General features: G+C 42.2%; 1 protein-coding gene across 2 annotated transcripts in view; it reads right to left on the reverse strand.

Moving 5' to 3' along the window:
- Nucleotides 1-727: 727 nt before the first annotated feature.
- The window catches only part of CAPN3 (calpain 3), a 98,674-nt gene continuing 81,363 nt past the window's right edge, over nt 728-18,038 (reverse strand). For both annotated transcript variants that reach the window (XM_056546786.1, XM_056546785.1), the window contains 6 exons: nt 14,316-14,380; nt 13,894-13,962; nt 8,736-8,814; nt 6,294-6,410; nt 4,084-4,142; nt 728-1,724 (listed from right to left, as the gene is read on the reverse strand). In XM_056546786.1, coding sequence (XP_056402761.1) covers nt 1,698-1,724; nt 4,084-4,142; nt 6,294-6,410; nt 8,736-8,814; nt 13,894-13,962; nt 14,316-14,380 — 416 coding nt within the window. In that variant the 3' untranslated portion in view covers nt 728-1,697. The remainder of the gene's footprint in view (nt 1,725-4,083; nt 4,143-6,293; nt 6,411-8,735; nt 8,815-13,893; nt 13,963-14,315; nt 14,381-18,038) is intronic.

Raw genomic sequence — 18,038 nt, forward strand, 5'->3', positions numbered from 1 at the left:
TTAGTGAAATATCAGTGTTTGATACATTACATTTATATGTGATGATCAGGATTAGATACTGAGTAACTTTTTTTTTTTTTTTTGTGGGATCTTACACTTTAAATTTATCTGCACCCCGGCATACAACAGATTTTTAGGTTCAATGTTAAAAAATATATATATATATATATATATATATATATATATATATATATATATATATATATATATATATATATATATATACACACACAAAGAATATTAGCTGTAATGAGTAAAAGGCATGATTTGCCTTCCATTTATTAGTACTGTTCTATAGTATGGCAGTTTCAATTACAAAAAAAATAAGCATTCAGTTACCAAATATCACACTTTTATCACTACATGCCAAAGAACACACTATGGTAAATGTCATTTCACATTGATAGAAACAGATTGAACATGTATTAATGATGGCTCTATCTTGTACCATTTTCGTTGTCTACCCGATAAATCTCATGACAGGCAGCTGTCTCATCCAGCATTTTTTTCTTTTCTTTTTTAAATAGATATACCGTATATACTCAAGTATTAGCCGACCCGAATATAAGCCGAGGCCCCTACTTACACCCCCCCAAAACCTGGGAAAACTTATTGACTTGAGTATAAGCCATGGGGGGAAAATGCATCATCCCCCCCCTGTCGTCATCCAGACCCCCATCATAATCACCCCCCTGTCAAACCCCCCCTGTCATCATTACCCCCAGTCTATATCCCTCCTGCCATCATCCAGACCGCCCCCTCCATCATCATATAGGTCCCCCTCGTTGGCTACTCACCTCCCCAGTTCTCTCGGTCCTGCAGGGACCGTCCACATTCCGGTGGGGAGGGTGAGCCGGTCTAGGCCCTCTTCTCCGCTCCGGCCCCAGACTAGTGACGCTGCATTGACACCGCCGCGCTGGGACGTCCCTGACGTCACGGATGTCTGCTGCGCATGGACGTCCCTGTGCGGCGGCATCAATGCAACATCACTAGTCGGATGGTCCCTGCAGCGAAGATGGATGGCCCGGCCAACCCTCCCTCACCCCCACCCCCAAACAGTATTTTTTTTTCCCACTCGAGTATAAGCCGAGGGGGGGGGCATTTTCAGCACGAAAAATTGTACTGAAAAACTGCTTATACTCGAGTATATATGGTATATAAACATCACTGCAGTTTCTGATTTCTGATTTGAGCCAAACCCAAATGAGATTCATCTGGAAGTAGAAGAATGATTCTTTCTTTATCTTTGTAATTCCTTTTGATGTCACACCTTGCTGTAGCTCCGTAAACTGCATCAGAAAAACTGCAGTGACATTTTAACTAAAAACGCTGTATGTGGATCCACCTTATATAACCTAATGTAGACGAATGTGAATGGGCGCACACAGCAGTGGATCAGAGTGCTGCTCTAAATACGCCTTACGTTCTGTTGATTAATATACACAGATCTGGTTATAGAGACATATACAGGTGGTCACATAAGCATTATATTGCAGAACTTTAACCTGTAGCATAACTCCTCAACTGTGCTCATAGACAGAACATTGCTAAAGGTGAAGACGTAAACTGGTTTTGACGTAAATGTAATAGCTATGAGGTAAAGATTTGCTCTGTCCAACAGAGAGATCCTGAGTCAGTTCTTGAATGAGTGGTTAAGAAATGTGAGCTGAGAGAGGTTGGTGTATCTCATGTTGATTCTAGGCGTACATCGTGAGCTGTAGCCACTAAAAGAGAAACAAATAAAAATGTCAGCATTTAAACAATTTATTTCCTTTTAAAGCAGTGGTCTTCAACCTGCGGACCTCCAGATGTTGCAAAACTACAATTCCCAGCATGCCCGGACAGCCAACGGCTGTCCGGGCATGCTGGGAGTTGTAGTTTTGCAACATCTGGAGGTCCGCAGGTTGAAGACCACTGCTTTAAAGCATATAAAGACCATGTAAAGGGGATCAGTCAGCTCTATATCATGCTAACATCTGCAGATGAGGAGATAAAACAAAGGATACCTGTCTCTTAGCTGATAACTGTTTGAAAAGTTTTAAAATAACGCTTTACTTCTAAGCTCAAGTCTTGGAGACTGGGCTGAGCTGAAGCATGCACGCCTTTTACCTCCCTGGCATTGTTAATGTATAGGGTTTAGCTTCCAGCACTGAGCCTTGCAGCTCAGTCTGACTTCTAGAAAAACACAATTTTATAACTTTTGAGATAGGTATCATTTGTTTTATCTTATCAGCTATCTGAGCAGGATATAGAGCAGACATATTCCCTTTAAAGTGATTAAAATATTGGATAGCTTATCATAAGAACAGTGAGGAGGGGGAGGCTGATCTGTGAACAACACCTATTGAGTGTACCTCGGTTATCTATAAGGAGGGCACTGGTGAGAAGTAATTTGTACAGAACAGCAAGTCTCATTTTCGTTTTAGGCCTAGCGGCCAGAATAGAACCCGCCAGGTTTTGGGATTATTTTAACATATAGATAAAGTAGAGAATTACAAAAAAAACATCACCACAGATTCCTAAAATATATGGTTAACATAAAAAATGTAATGTAAACAATAGGTCATTTTCTGATGACCCGTTCCCTTTTAAAAAGGTTGTACAGGGTTCGAAAAACATAGGAGTGGGGCTCTCACTGAAAAAAAGAAAAAGCACCTGTCTATGGGTTATGACTGGTATTGCACCTTAGCTCCATTGGTATTGCAGCTCATATCCTTTCACTTCACACACAGCCGGTGTCCTGACCAGGTGAGGCGCTGGATTAAGGCAACCATGTCTTTCTAATTTAAAAGGGTACTCCGGCGCTAATACATCTTATCCCCTATCCAAAGGATAGGGGATAAGATGCCTGATCGCGGGGGTCCAGCTGCTGGGGACCCCTGTGATCTTGCACTCCGTTAGAATCAGTCCCCGGAGCGTGCTCGCTCCAGGTCTGATTACTGGCGATCAGCTGTCATGCCCCCTCCCATAGACTTGCATTGAGGGGGCGGAGCATGACGTCACACAGGGGCGGCGCCATGATGTCACTATGCTCCGTCCTCGTGATCGCCAGTAATCGGACCCGGAGCGAACACGCTCCGGGGACTGATTCTAACGTGGTGCTGCGTGCAAGATCACAGGGGTCCCCAGCGGTGGGACCCCCGCGATCAGGCATCTTATCCCCTATCTAGAGATGAGCGAATTTACAGTAAATTCGATTCCTCACGAACTTCTCGGCTCGGCAGTTGATGACTTTTCCTGCATAAATTAGTTCAGCTTTCAGGTGCTCCGGTGGGCTGGAAAAGGTGGATACAGTCCTAGGAGACTCTTTCCTAGGAATGTATCCACCTTTTCCAGCCCACCGGAGCACCTGAAGGCCGAACTAATTTACGCAGGAAAAGTCATCAACTGCCGAGCCGAGAAGTTCGTGACGAATCGAATTTACTGTAAGTTCGTTCATCTCTACCCCTATCCTTTGGATAGGGGATAAGATGTCTTAGCACCGGAGTACCCCTTTAAAACAGATGCAGCTTTATGGCCGCTAATTTCTGAGAGGGGAATCTCTCTGTCTCCGGCCCATTTAATCATTATAGGATGATGGACTTATTAAAGGGGTCATATAGTATTAGGAAAAAACTGAATCTGTTTTTATTCAGAAACAGCACACCTCTGGTCCATAAGGCTAGGCCTACATGGCGATTTTGGTCACAATAGGGGATGCTTGACAAAAGATCTTGGTGTTGCATTGCAGGGATCATGCAGTACCTCAGTTAATGTAATGAAATAAGGTCCAGTTATGACCACAGGTGGCAAGAACTCCACTTGGGTTTGATTTTTTTTGTGACTGTTGGGACATTGTTATGCCCATGTGTGGGTCGAAGTCTGACCCTTTTTTTTTTTTTTACATACACTGGTTACACTGCTCCATACATTGTGGAAGTGGTGGTGCCAGGATACTGCAGAACAGCCTACATTAAAGTGAATGGGAGCTGCAGTTACCCAACGCCACCACTACCACAATGTGTGGAGCCAAGGCTTCCGGTTCCTGTACATTGTACTTCTCGTATTCACTTCTTTTATCTAGTTATAACAGTTTGTATTTACCTCCAACACATTGAGCTTTATAATGCCATCACCGTCTTTGTCAAATGCATGGAATGCTCCTATAATACAAAAGATAAGTGGATATAAAATAAGTTGTAACAATCCTGTTCTAGAGCACCACAAAAATCATAACAATGAATTCCAGGGAAAAGTAAAGTCGGGAGTAACTCCAATTATTCCATGCAGTAGTTTCTCTAAGTCTTAACATGTAATGACTTCTCCTTATAGGGAGGTCTGTTCTATGATGTTTGAGCACTAACTCCTGTGGTCAGTACTGAAGCCAAGCTATTGGGTATTTATTTGTTTTGTCTAAGGATCATATCATATTGTAGTCACAAAAACGGACGTGATTTAAAGTGATCTATTGACTTAAATATGTGATCCTAAGTGAGGGTAACAAGTAAGAGCTACACTCCATACTCAATCATTTAGTTGTTTAAGGGAATGTGTCGCAATGGTTTTTCCTTTTATTGTTTTAGTGACCTATACTGAAACCTTCCTTTTTTTTTTCCGATTGATTACATTTTTTCTGTACATTATTATGAGGGCAGCCAAATTGCCTGAGCATTCTGCACAGCATTTACAGATATGCTTTACAGCAGCTCATGCACATAAAAGTCAAAAGGGTCCCCTCCAGTCTATTGCTTCCTATAGGAGAGTTCTGTAGGCATGCTCTGTGGCTGGTGCAGAGGTCATTGTGTAGGGATGGGGGAATGGTGGGCTCTGATCATCACTCATTGTGAATGGCCTAATCCTGTCTTATGTATACATACTGGTGTCAACTTTTCATTATGCAATGAAAAAAAACTTCAAGTGTCACTGAAAAACTATAGAAAAACAAATCTTTGGACAGTAGGGAAAGTTTTTTTTTATTTATTTTTTTTGTAACAAATGTAGCCAGGCTGTGTGATAACCTTAAAAAAAGTCTTTACTTACCTTCCACTCTCCCCTGCAGCCCTTTTATTGCCCGGTCTCTGGTAAATTTGGCTTCTCATAGTTGCAGACAGCACATTATATTACACCGCTGCAGCCAGTGATAGAACGGCAATGAGGCATATTGCCTGCAGCTTCATAAAATACATGTCATTGGAGACTGGGTGCTTTGATAATGAGGCGGCTGGGGGGGGGGGATGGGGTGAGGAGCAAGCCAAATAAGGATTTTTTTATTTTTAAGTTATCACACAGCCTCTGCACATTTATTTTAAAACACATTTTTTGTTGGGTAAACCCTTTAACAATGTTGTTGACCGCTAAGGATATATATATATATATATATTATATGGGATGAGTATTTGCCTCAGGGCGAGGCCACCACTCCTGGTGTAACGGAGCTTCAGAAGGCCATTAAGCACTCCGTGGGCATTCTGGGTAGGGGAATATGCAAAGCAGCTCATTACATCACCTTTTCAGGTAATGTTCCCTGGTAGCAGCTTAGCTCCTGTTAAGGAATATAAAAAGCTGATCGGGATTTTATGCCAAGCCAGACTACTCCCCAAAAGAAAAGTTTCCACCCATCTGCAGACAGCTGTTTCGTGGTTTTTGCCACTCGTCAGTACAGAGCAGGGTGATCTGGCTTGGCTGGGGTAAGAGGCCTGAGAGCAGCTAAAGGGGATGAGTATTTGCCTCAGGGCAAGGCCACCACTCTGTCTGTCTGCAGATGGGTAGAAACTTCCCTTTAGGGGAGTAGTCTGGCTTGGCATAAAATCCCGATCAGCTTTTTATATTCCTTAACAGGAGCTAAGCTGATACCAGGAAACACTACCTGAAAAGGTGGTGTAATGAGCTGCTTTGCATATTCATATATATATATATATATATATATATATATATATATATATATATGTAATTATTATAATTTTTTTCCCTGTAGCACTGTAAACCTGTCTGTGATAATGACCACATTACAGAAAAGTTTTCTCTATAGAACAAAAAGAGATTAGTATAACATTAAGACAGTATGTCATTTTCTGACAGTACATTCCCTTAGGTAGGTTACAGTTCATACATCCATTTTACAGTAGACCTCCTTGATGTATATCCCAGCTTGTTATAGCCCAAGAATACAGATCATATGTCCTTTGGCTACGACATGCTGGGACCCTGTAGTCTTCAATGCTCTGCATGTAAACAGATGCAATAGGCAGCCTACGTGTTCTATCCCAAAACAGGTGCCCTTTATGTCAGGAAGAAAAGCAGAGTCCATCACTTACTAAACATTCCTTCCAGGCGAACAAAGCAGCAGATGAAACTGTCAAAGTCAATGTTCATGTGCTTGTTTGCGTAACGCATTGTGATGACGTCATACAGCTGGTTGTTCAGGTGAAAGCCTAGGAAAAGAAGTGTAAAAATAGTTACAGTGAAACCTCCCAAGAAGACCACCCTTATTAGATAAAACCCCTTCCATCTAGACTACTTTATTCCTTGACAGATTTTCCTCCCATTCTAGTCTATAAAATCTGCCGATCTATGGGGAGACCACCCCCTTATGCGCCTCTTTTTTGAGCAAAGCTTTCACTTTCAGGACAGAGCAGCTTCTCCCCAGCCCATCTCTGATAGATCTCTCCTTTTTTGGGAATAGGGAGAGACCACTGGTGCCGCCCCAATGACCCATCACTCAAGAAGCAGAAAAGTCTTCTGTTGACTGTCTCTAAAGTATTGTATCATATTATTATATTGTGTAATAGAAAAAGTCTGTTAATCCGGCACTGTAACTTTTATCTCCGAATGAGTGGTAAATCCCTATGCAGGAGCTAGTGGGGTGCTAAATCCATGAGTGCACATAGCGCAAATACACAAATATTGATACAGAGAAGGATAGCACTCACCACTTCAGGTAGCTTTGGATATATTTTCTTTATTGCATCTTAATCCAAAAGGTGACGGCGTGCAGTGGATAGCATAAGTGCAGCGGGTGCGGATGCCTCGGCGTCCGCACCCGCTGCACTTATGCTATCCACTGCACGCCGTCACCTTTTGGATTAAGATACAATAAAGAAAATATATCCAAAGCTACCTGTAGTGGTGAGTGCTATCCTTCTCAATAATTGTATCATACTATTTGCATACTTAAATTTCTCTTTATGACATACACATAGGATGTGAGTCCCCATTCCACCATCCACATTGACAATTTTCTTGATATCTAGAGAGAGGGAAGAAGGCGCCTCATGTGCGGGATCAGCAGATCTTGTGAGTGGGGGGAAGGGAGGTAATCCCAAGGCGCTTACCAAAGTTGGTTGTGCGCCCACACACAACAAGGTTTAGCGTGAAGTGTATAAGTCGGTCCACTGCAGCCCTCCTTAGAGTAGAAACGAGGAAGAAATGACCATAAAGACAGGAGTTTTGTCCGGCGCAGAAGGGAACCGGTTCCTTTCTGCGCCGGACAAAACTCCTGTCTTTATGGTCATTTCATCCTCGTTTCTAATTTTCTTGATAGGAAAAAAGCAGATCTGTGGTATCTCTGCACTCCTAATGCCTATAGACTGTGATATAGTGGCTTACGTGCACATACCATCTCTCTATTCTATGGGGAAAGTGCACTTTAACACTAAGTTACTGTGTGAACAAAGACACACAACATGTATCCTCCAAATCCACACTGAAATCCATGCAGTTTTTGCCATGGATTTAGATGAGGATTTATAGGGAATCTGTTATCTGTATCAACCGCACCAACCTATTACAGGCTTCTAGTGCAGGTGACGCTGATGACAATATTTACTGGTCCCTTCTTCCGGAGCAGGGACTGGTAAGTATCAGTGTCATCCGCACTACAAGTCTGTACAACAGGTAAGTCTGTGTGATACTGATGACATATTGCCTTAAACAACAGGATAAATCTCCTGCTACTACTTGTCCTTTGTTCACCCCCTATTAAGTCTGTATCCAGCGTGTTTTTTGGTTTTTTTTAATACTTATTTGGCACTTTACTCTCACCACGCTGGAGTGTTTAGGGTGGACCTGGTATACCTTACCCTTTAGTGCAATAGTGTGCCATTATACCTTATCCTTGTTCAAATTAGTATGCAGGGCCAGTGATATCACCTTACTGATGCTGTGTTCCTCTCGCAATTCACTTTTTATGTTGATTATTAAACATATGAAAAGACGAATACAAACTTGTTGTCGCTCACACATTATTTATTCATAAGTGAATCCAATTGGTTTCTGTTTGTTGCATATATTTATGGAGTTCACACATTGATGCCCATATTTATATAGGGGATACACTTGTAGAACACTAGAGTACATCATTCACTGTTTTCTTTTTGTCTGCTGTTTTTGTATATTACAGGATAAATTTGCGGTGATTCCACATAAAAATGTGCAAAAGAGATTAAAATCCTTTTAGTGCGGTTTAAAATGAAGGGGAAAAAAAGCATAGATTTTAATACGAAAATTTGGATGGGAACCATGTGGACGTGCCCTTAAAGGGATACTCCGCTGCGCAGTTTGGAGCCGGGAGCTCGTGATGTCATAGCCCTGCCCCCTCAATGCAAGTCTATGGGAGGGGTGTGACGGGGGTGGGGCTATGACATTACAAGCTCCCGCCTCCAGCGTTCGGAACAATTTGTTCCAAACGCTAAGCAGCAGAGTACCCCTTTAAGTTTCTAATGTCTGCCGCCACCACCATCATTGAATAAAATAATTACCTGCTTCATTTACAGCATTGCGCATTTCGTAACTACTGATTGTTCCCGATTGATCTGTATCATAACGTAGGAATATTACCTAAAAGTAAGGGAAAAAAACAAGTGTGCGTCAATAATGGGTAAAGAACAGAGATATTAAATATACCCTTAGAAATGATGAGAAATAGAATGCCGGGACTATAAAACTGCCAGATTGAGGCCTTTGGTGCCCATAGCAACCCCTCATGTTGCACAGAAAAAAATGATAGCAACACGAAGAAATGAAAGCTGAGCTGGGTGCTATAGGCAACAGGAAATTTCGGGTGGCTTTTTTTTTTTTTTTTTTTTTTTAAATCTTGAGGTTTTTTTTTGTGTATAGGGCATTGAAGGGAATTAACACATTATCATATTCTGCTGCAAACATTAGAGGTTAGATAGCTGAGATAAAACAATGATACCTGTCTCTTAACTGATGGCTGTTTGCAAAGTAATGAAATCATGTTTTTCTTCCAAGCTCAAGTGTCATAGAGGCGGTGCTGAACATGTCAGATTTTTAACAAGGACTGAAAATCGTGGTCTGCTACGATTTTCAGTACGTGTCAAAAATCTGACCTGCTTAGAAAATGACCAGATCATTAATCACTAGCAGACTACGATCGGGTCCGCAGCCCCATAAGGCTAGGTTCACACTGTGGAATTTCTGGGCAGAATTTCTGCCGGAGATCGAGCTGGCGGCACTAGGACCGCGCAGACAACATTGCCGTCCCCATAGATAGCAATGCAGTTCTGAGCAGATCCACCGAGAAATGCATTGCAGTCTATGGGGGCAGCAATGCAGTCTGCTCGGTCCTAGTGCCGCCGGCTCGATCTCCGGCAGAAATTCTCCCCAGAAATTCTGCAGTGTGAATATTGAGCCTAATAGTTAATGGCTCCGTATCTGTCAGTACCTGTTCATGCACAGATACGATTTTAGGTGATTTGAGCTTCCAAAATCGTATCTGCGCTTCGGAAGATCAAATCGTGGTGTGAAGCCAGCCTTAGAGAAAAAAGTGCCCTCTGGTGTGACTATTTATTTTTAACATTTTAAGTACCGTATACTGTATTGCTTTCACTTATTCCATCAGAAATCTGTATAGTTCCCCTCTGCCATACCAGTTGTTACACATGTCTGTATCTAGAACATTTTGGGCACAACACTAGAGAGACTGAATGTGCTCATAGGACAATGTGTACAGCTGTACAGGCAGGAAGACTTCCAGACAATGCATCCAGCTCAGTGGGGCCCCAAGGGGAAGTTCAGAGTCAGCAAAAGCCTATGCCATGCTGTAACATCACACAGAATGAGCTGCGAGCTTATAAAGCAGAGGTCTTCAACCTGCGGACCTCCAGATGTTGCAAAACTACAACTCCCAGCATGCCCGGACAGCCGACGGCTGTCCGGCCATGCTGGGAGTTGTAGTTTTGTAACATCTGGAGGTCCGCAGGTTGAAGACCACTGTTATAAAGCTTACTACATGTAATTTACCAGCTGTGGTCAGAGTGATACTGGTGGTGGGTATTATACCCGCGGGTCCTAGAAACCACCTGATAACTGAATTTATAATGGGTTTAGACTTTATTGTGTTCATCGGAACGTTAAACATACATTTTTTATAATAAGCTGAACATTAAAACAATCCAGTCTAACAGGTTTTACTAAGGCATCATGCACATTAGAGATGAGCGAATTTACAGTAAATTCGATTCGTCACGAACTTCTCGGCTCGGCAGTTGATGACTTATCCTGCATAAATTAGTTCAGCTTTCAGGTGCTCCGGTGGGCTGGAAAAGGTGGATACAGTCCTAATGAGACCCTTTCCTAGGAATGTATCCAGCCCACCGGAGCACCTGAAGGCTGAACTAATTTACGCAGGAAAAGTCATCAACTGCCGAGCCGAGAAGTTCGTGACGAATCGAATTTACTGTAAGTTCACTCATCTCTAATGCACATAGCCAGATTGCTGCACTACACATCTTATGAATTGTATGGAGTTTTATTATGACACCCATACATGTGAATAGAGTCTTGCTATCTCTGCTTGAGTCTGATTTTATTGGACATAAATAAAAGTGCTGTTTTCCTTCTAAAGCTGTAGAGAGATTCTTCTCCTGAAAACATTGCTTCTAGCAGAGTAAAATATTTACCAAATTATAGTGCTGTACAGAGCAAAAAAATATATATATAACATTTTTTTTTTATTTTTTAAAGGCATTGGTAGGATATGCATAGCAATGCATAATACCTTTTTAGATGGTTGCAAAACCTCATTTAGCTTTACTTATTTAAAACGTTTAATCGTAATGCGATGTGTTTTGCCACCATGGACACTTAGCAATTATCACCTGTTTAAAAAAATGCTGTGTGTAGGGGTTAAGGATGGTAAAACATCTTTTTAATGTAGTGTACTGCTATACACAGACAAGTCTTTTCCTAATACTTTTTATCAAAGCATATTGTGTTATACTTTGAAACCGGTTTAAATACTTCATATATGCATTGCCTTTTCTGTGGATAGGTACTAAATGCTGTTTATCATTGGGACCCCCACTGACCTATGAGCCATATGACCCAAATCCCATGTTTAAATGGACATGTGGCCTGGTGTAATTATTGCTTCTTTTTACATTCTATAAGACTGGCTAACATACAGTGGGGATCAAAAGTTTGGGCACCCCAGGTAAAAAATTGTATTAAATGTGCATAAAGAAGCCAAGGAAAGATGGAAAAATCTCCAAAAGGCATCAAATTACAGATTAGACGTTCTTATAATATGTCAACAAAAGTTAGATTTTATTTCCATCATTTACACTTTCAAAATAGCAGAAAACAAAAAAAAAAATGGCATCTGCAAAAGTTTGGGCACCCTGCAGAGTTAATATCTTGTACTGCCCCCTTTGGCAAGTATCACAGCTTGTAAACGCTTTTTGTAGCCAGCCAAGAGTCTTTCAATTCTTGTTTGAGGTAGCTTTGCCCATTCTTCCTTACAAAAGTCTTCCAGTTCTTTGAGATTTCTGGGCTGTCTGTCACGCACTGCTCTTTTAAGGTCTATCCATAGATTTTCAATTATGTTGAGGTCAGGAGATTGTGAAGGCCATGGCAAAACCTTCAGTTTACGCCTCTTGATGTAATCCCCCATAGAATTTGAGGTGTGTTTAGGATCATTATCCATTTGTAGTAGCCATCCTCTCTTTAACTTCAGCTTTTTCACAGATGGCATCAAGTTAGCATCCCAAATTTGCTGAAATTTTATTGAATCCATTTTTCCTTCTACTTGTGAGATGTTCCCTTGTGAGATGTCCACTGACTGCAATACAGCCCCAAAGCATGATTGATCCACCCCCCATGCTTAACAGTTGGACAGAGGTTCTTTCATTAAATTCTGTTCCCCTTCTTCTCCAAACGTACCTTTGCTCATTCCGGCCAAAAAGTTCAACTTTAACCTAATCGGTCCACAGAACTTGTTTCCAAAATGCATCAGGCTTGTTTATATGTTCATTTGCAAAGTTCAAATGCTGATTTTTGTGGTGAGGACGTAGAAGAGGTTTTCTTCTGATGACTCTTCCATGAAGACCATATTTGTACAAGTATCTCTTTATAGTGAATAGTGTACCACAACTCCAGTGTCTGCCAGATCTTTCTGGAGGGATTGTGCAGTCAAACGGGGGTTTTGAATTGTTTTTTTCACAATCCTGAGAGCTGTTCTGTCTGATATTTTTCTTGGTCATCCAGATCTTGCTTTAACTTCCACTGTTCCTGATCTCTGCCATTTCTTAATTACATTCCAAACAGAGGATATTGACATCTGAAAACATTTTGCTATCTTCTTATAGCCTTCTCCAGCTTTGTGAGCATCAACTATTTTCAGTTTCAGATTTCTAGACAACTGCTTTGAATAACCTATGGTGCTGATTCTTGGGGCAAGGTCAGATGAGTCTGGGCATTTAAAACCTTTGAGATTGACATCACATGGTCTTCCCAGATGATGATTGAGAATAATCCATTACACTGGCAGATCTCAGCTTTGCAAAGGGGGCAGTGCATGCTATAAATTCTGCAGGGTGCCCAAACTTTTGCAGATGCCATTTTTTTATTTTCTGTTATCTTGAAAGTGTAAATGATGGAAATAAAATCAAACTTTTGTTGACATATTATAAGAATGTCTAATCTGTAATTTGATGCCTTTTGGAGATTTTTCCATCTTTCCTTGGCTTCTTTATGCGCATTAATACAATTTTTTACCTGGGGTGCCCAAACTTTTGATCCCCACTGTAGCTGAACACGTAGTACTTGGCTATCTCTTACACACATGACCAGCATTTTTTTCAAATGGTGGACGCAAAAGCCTTGATCAAAATCATTGGGAGTCCCATCAATTAGATCTCCTGGCTATCATACAGTTATATCCTCTCCTGGGAACAGGTTATACATGTTGTTAAAGGGGTTATCCAACATTAGGTGACTTTAGCACTTACTTGCCAGACAGTAATGGACTTGCTTAGGAAGCAGCTGTGCTTGTCTTGGGCCTAAATGGCTGTTTTGTGAGATTACCATAACACTGCTGCTTTCTTTTTTCTGTGAAATGGCTATTTCCTGTTGGAGTTCCTCCAACTACAAGTCCCAGGATCCATTGGTTGTAAATGTGAGGTCACTTTTCTACCTCCCACATATCAGTTACCCCACCCATTGCAGCACTGCTGAGCTCCCTTCCATGCGTGCTGTGCTTAAAACTACAGTTCCCTGCAGCCCTGGCGAATGATTACTCCCTTCCAACCAGCGGTTGCTCCACCCACTAAAGCTCTGCCATGCTCCCTTTCAATGCCCATACAACACTAAAATGGAAAAGCCCATACAAAACTAATTTTTTATGCTGCTAACAATGCTGCTTACCATCAAGGCAAAGATCACATAAGATTGCGAGACCACCAAACACAGGTACAGACACCATATGATGAACTACACTAACTTTACTGCCGCTGTAGCATAGTCAAAAAAAATCCCAGGATATCCCTTTAATTGTCAAACCTCTTTACTGTACTTAACAGACGATTAGTATTACTGCAAAAACATATTTTATTTTTCCCTTGCACCATTGGTAGTTTTTGTTGGAGTTTGGGAAGGCCAACAATAATGTGAGTTTACCTGCCACTGCTTGATTTTCTTCCAAAGATGGTGGAATTCCTGAAGGTTTAGCCGTCCGCAGCCATCGGTCTGTACAAATCTTATGTTAAGGATACATTTTTGAGATTTGGAGTCCACATTGAAAGATTTTCAGATTCTCTGTCCTTGGCCTTTTGATTACATAAAAATCTAGTGGAAATATCTATGGTCTTACTGTGTTAACACCACTTGTTGTTACAAGCCTAAAGCTTTCCTATGACAACACTTTCTGTATCTGCTCTTGTAATCTCATTCATGTGTATGAATTAAAATCACTGACCATAGGAGACCTGCTGTTTATTTAACCCAGGATGTGTGACCTGATGTGGACATTAAGACCCAGACAATGTACAATAGTTTACAATAAGTGACTGTAAGGACGGCAGATTTAAAGAATAGGATACATCCATCAGAGCAATCATACTGCGACACGATTCCAGGGTAAAACCTTGAGACTTCAGGTTCTTGTCTGCAGGAAAACACACATTTGTTGTGTTCATTACAGGTATAGATGGTGTGGATTTATCATACATTATCCTGTAATCACAGCTGTTAATGCTGAGTCTGTAATATCCAGCTGTAATATTTAACATGCTCATGGCACTAACCAGTGAAGCAACATACTGCAAGAAAAAGTAAGTGGTCACTGTAGTTTTAAATGTCGCTCCATTGAAACATATTTGTAAATCAATTAAAGGGGTATTTCCATCACACCTTCCTGGACAGATGTGGCCTTAAAGGGGTACTCCGGTGGAAAACTTTTTTTTTTTTTTCCAACTGGCTCCAGAAAGTTAAACAGATTTGTAAATTACTTTTATAGAAAAAAATCTTAATCCTTCCATTACTTATTAGCTGCTGTTTGCTCCTCCAGTACTTATTAGCTGTTGTATGCTCCACAGGAAGTAGTGTAGTTCTTTCCAGTCTGACCACAGTGCTCTCTGCTGACACCTCTGTCCGTGTCAGGAACTGTCCAGAGCTGGAGAGGTTTGCTATGAGGATTTGCTACCATTCTGGACAGTTCCTGATACGGACAGAGGTGTCATCAGAGAGCACTGTGGTTAGACAGAAAAGAACAACTCAACTTCCTCTGTAGTATACAGCAGCTAATGAGTACTGGAAGGATTAAGATTTTTTAATAGAAGTAACCAGTTGATTGGAAAAATAATTTTTTCCATCGGAGTACCCCTTGGAAGTAGTGCACATGGTGTTACCTTAGTAGCTGCGCTGTTCACAATACACCAGGGAGATATGTAAACAGCATAGCTGGTGGGGCTACAATATTTGTGCAACTCCCAAAAAGTCTATGGGGGTTTATGCAAATTGTGTACCTTTCCCACTTCTGTTATTTTCAGCTTCCAGACCACGAACGAGACCAAAAAATGATCACGGGAAGCACAGGACCCTGGCCTTTACCTGCGATCTGTTAACCTTTCTGCTGCCTCCAGAGTATTCACACTGTTCCTGAAAGTTAAAATCAAGGTTTTCCTCATCTCTAACCACCCATAAAGTTCTGTACATGTGCCTATTACCCTATGTACACAGTGCTATTTCTAAATGTTATCTCCCTACTCCCTGTAGTCTGAGGGCTTGTCATAATCATCATAAGCAATAGTTCAATGCTTAGTGTAACCCCTTCCTTGCTGTGCTTTATATTATTTTTTTTTTTCATTTTATTCTAGACAAAACAGAATCAAAACCCGAAAATGAAGCACTCCCTGGTGTAGTATTTTCTGGTTAGTAAACAGGAGCCTAGCACAACCCTTATTTAGTAGGCAAACTATATGTATAGCATGCGGTGTATGCATGCTGCTGCTCCAAAGACCCAATCCACCCCCTCCTACCATGGTGTTGAGGTCGAAAAGAAACCGTAAAAAAAAGTATGGTTACAGGCCGGGTGCTACACCAGGTTTAGGCAAGGAAGTCATCTACATGTGTGAGATCACTCTAAAATCTAGGTTTATTGATATGCAATTAATTATAACATGACGACACAGTAGCCCTTGCTTGCACCTTCCTCAGAGCAAAACCAAAGCATCAGTACCCCCCCCCCCCCCCCCCCCATGGCATCTATTATGATGTATGTAAGTCAACCCCCTACACCAGGGTCTCAAACTTGCAGCCCGCAGAACGAAATTTTGCAGCCCGCACCAGGGATCTGGAATTTTTAATCGCCCGGGACATGCAGTTCAGGTTGCTGGGCAGGTGATTTCTTCAGGCATTTAGCCCTGCTTCGGGCAGGCAGGGCTAAATGCCGGAAGACTTCACACACTTCGGCAAACACTGCTACATGGGACCCGGTGCACATAAGTCGGGGCAACCAGTCTTTCCCTGTCACTAAACTGCTACTTACATCTGCCTGCGGGGACTTCCTGGCGGAGGTGCGGGCGGTGAGTGACATCGCAAGCTCCACGCAGGGACGCGGACATCCTACACAGCGCGTGCGATGACTTCACTTGTAGCACGCACCCCCACCAGGAAGTCCCCACAGGCAGATAGAAGAAGCGCATTCGAAGTGGGGAATCTGTGCTGCGGCTACCTAATGTGGGGAAACTGTGCTGCACTACCTAATGTGGGGAATCTGTGCTAAGGCTACCTAATGTGGGGAAACTGTTATGCACTACCTAATGTGGGGAATCTGTGCTAAGGCTACCTAGTGTGGGGAAACTGCTGCACCTAATGTGAGGAATGGTGGGACATGCCATGCTTAACTGGCTTGTCCCCCTGACTGTGGAGCCAGTTAAGGGTTAATAACCCCCCTCGCTGTATGGGCTGGCCCCCTCCCCACCTGTTAATCTGCCTGGTAACTAGACTTGGTAGCTTCCTAAGGGTAGTTCCCCGGCTTATTGTGCCTAAGTAAGGGGAGGGAGAGGGGTTATATTGATATGGTTATTAGGTAAATGGGTCTCAACAGTCTCTATGCTAAGGCTACCTAATGTGGGGAATCTGTGCTACGGCTACCAAATGTGGGGAAACTGCTGCCTACCTAATGCTTTGGGGGGGTTGTTGCTGGTGGATGATGGGGGTGCTACTGCTGGTGGATGATGAGGGGCGCATGATGGAGGCATTATATGTGAGGGGTGCATACGGCCCAGCCTCACCTGGCCGCTACCATCAGTGGCCCCCCAGATAATTTGAGTTTGAGACCCCTGCCCTACACAGTGCCAGCCTGTTCAATCCAGTGCATTTTCACTTTGTCATGGTGTAGTGGAGAGCAGTAAGTGCTGTCCTTTGATTGGCCAGACAAGGGAAAAGTAATGCTTGTGTATGTACTGTTGGCTATCCCGATGGAGAACTAATATTTTAAGGGTACCTGTTTCAAAAAACATTTTTTTTTTTTTAGAGACATGTACGGTTTTGTTAGATGAACCCTTCATAGTGGTGACAAGGTGATTTTAGTGCTCACACTACAGTTATCGAGCCCCCTCAGAGCCCTATCCATAGTGCACAGCTAGTTCTCATTCTCTCCATTTCAAGGGAAACTGACAGCTGGTTCACCCACACTAAACCCAATACACAGGGTTAAAGTGCAGGTGAACAGGAGTAAATGTGTTACCCGAATCAGTGCCAACACTCTGAAGAGATTAGCAATGGCGACGGGGGTCTCATAAATATTTATGGGGTAGTCGGGCATATCAAAGCAAAGCAAAGGGAAGGAGACAGGGATGCTGGGTGCGCCGGGTCCCATCTTCATTGTGCAAAGCAGGCGATTAACATATTAGCAAATAGGCTAATGCATTGTATATCTCTGGAACAGTAGCACTATTCTGGGTAAGTAATATGGGATTTGAATCCGATTCACATGCATTATAACCCTGTATATTGAACTTAGTGAAGTTGAACCAGCTGACAGTTTCCCTTTTAAGTGGGTGGGACCAGAGTTGGGCTGTCTGACTTCTCTGCTATGCCATATCATAGTGCCCATGAAAAGGGCACTGAACACACTTCAGTATGCTTGAGAGATGATTTACAGTAGACTATTATAGGTGGCATGTGGAGGATGCGTGCACGGTGCTATGTGAGGAAAAATAAATGGCAAGGGAGGGCATATACTAGTCACGAAACTGCTGTTACTGAGAAGCTAAAAAGGAGGGGGAGATTACTCTGCACACTGTGTATATAAAGCAGTA

Source organism: Hyla sarda, chromosome 11 (assembly GCF_029499605.1).
Source record: "Hyla sarda isolate aHylSar1 chromosome 11, aHylSar1.hap1, whole genome shotgun sequence".
In the NCBI taxonomy this organism is placed as follows: domain Eukaryota; kingdom Metazoa; phylum Chordata; class Amphibia; order Anura; family Hylidae; genus Hyla; species Hyla sarda.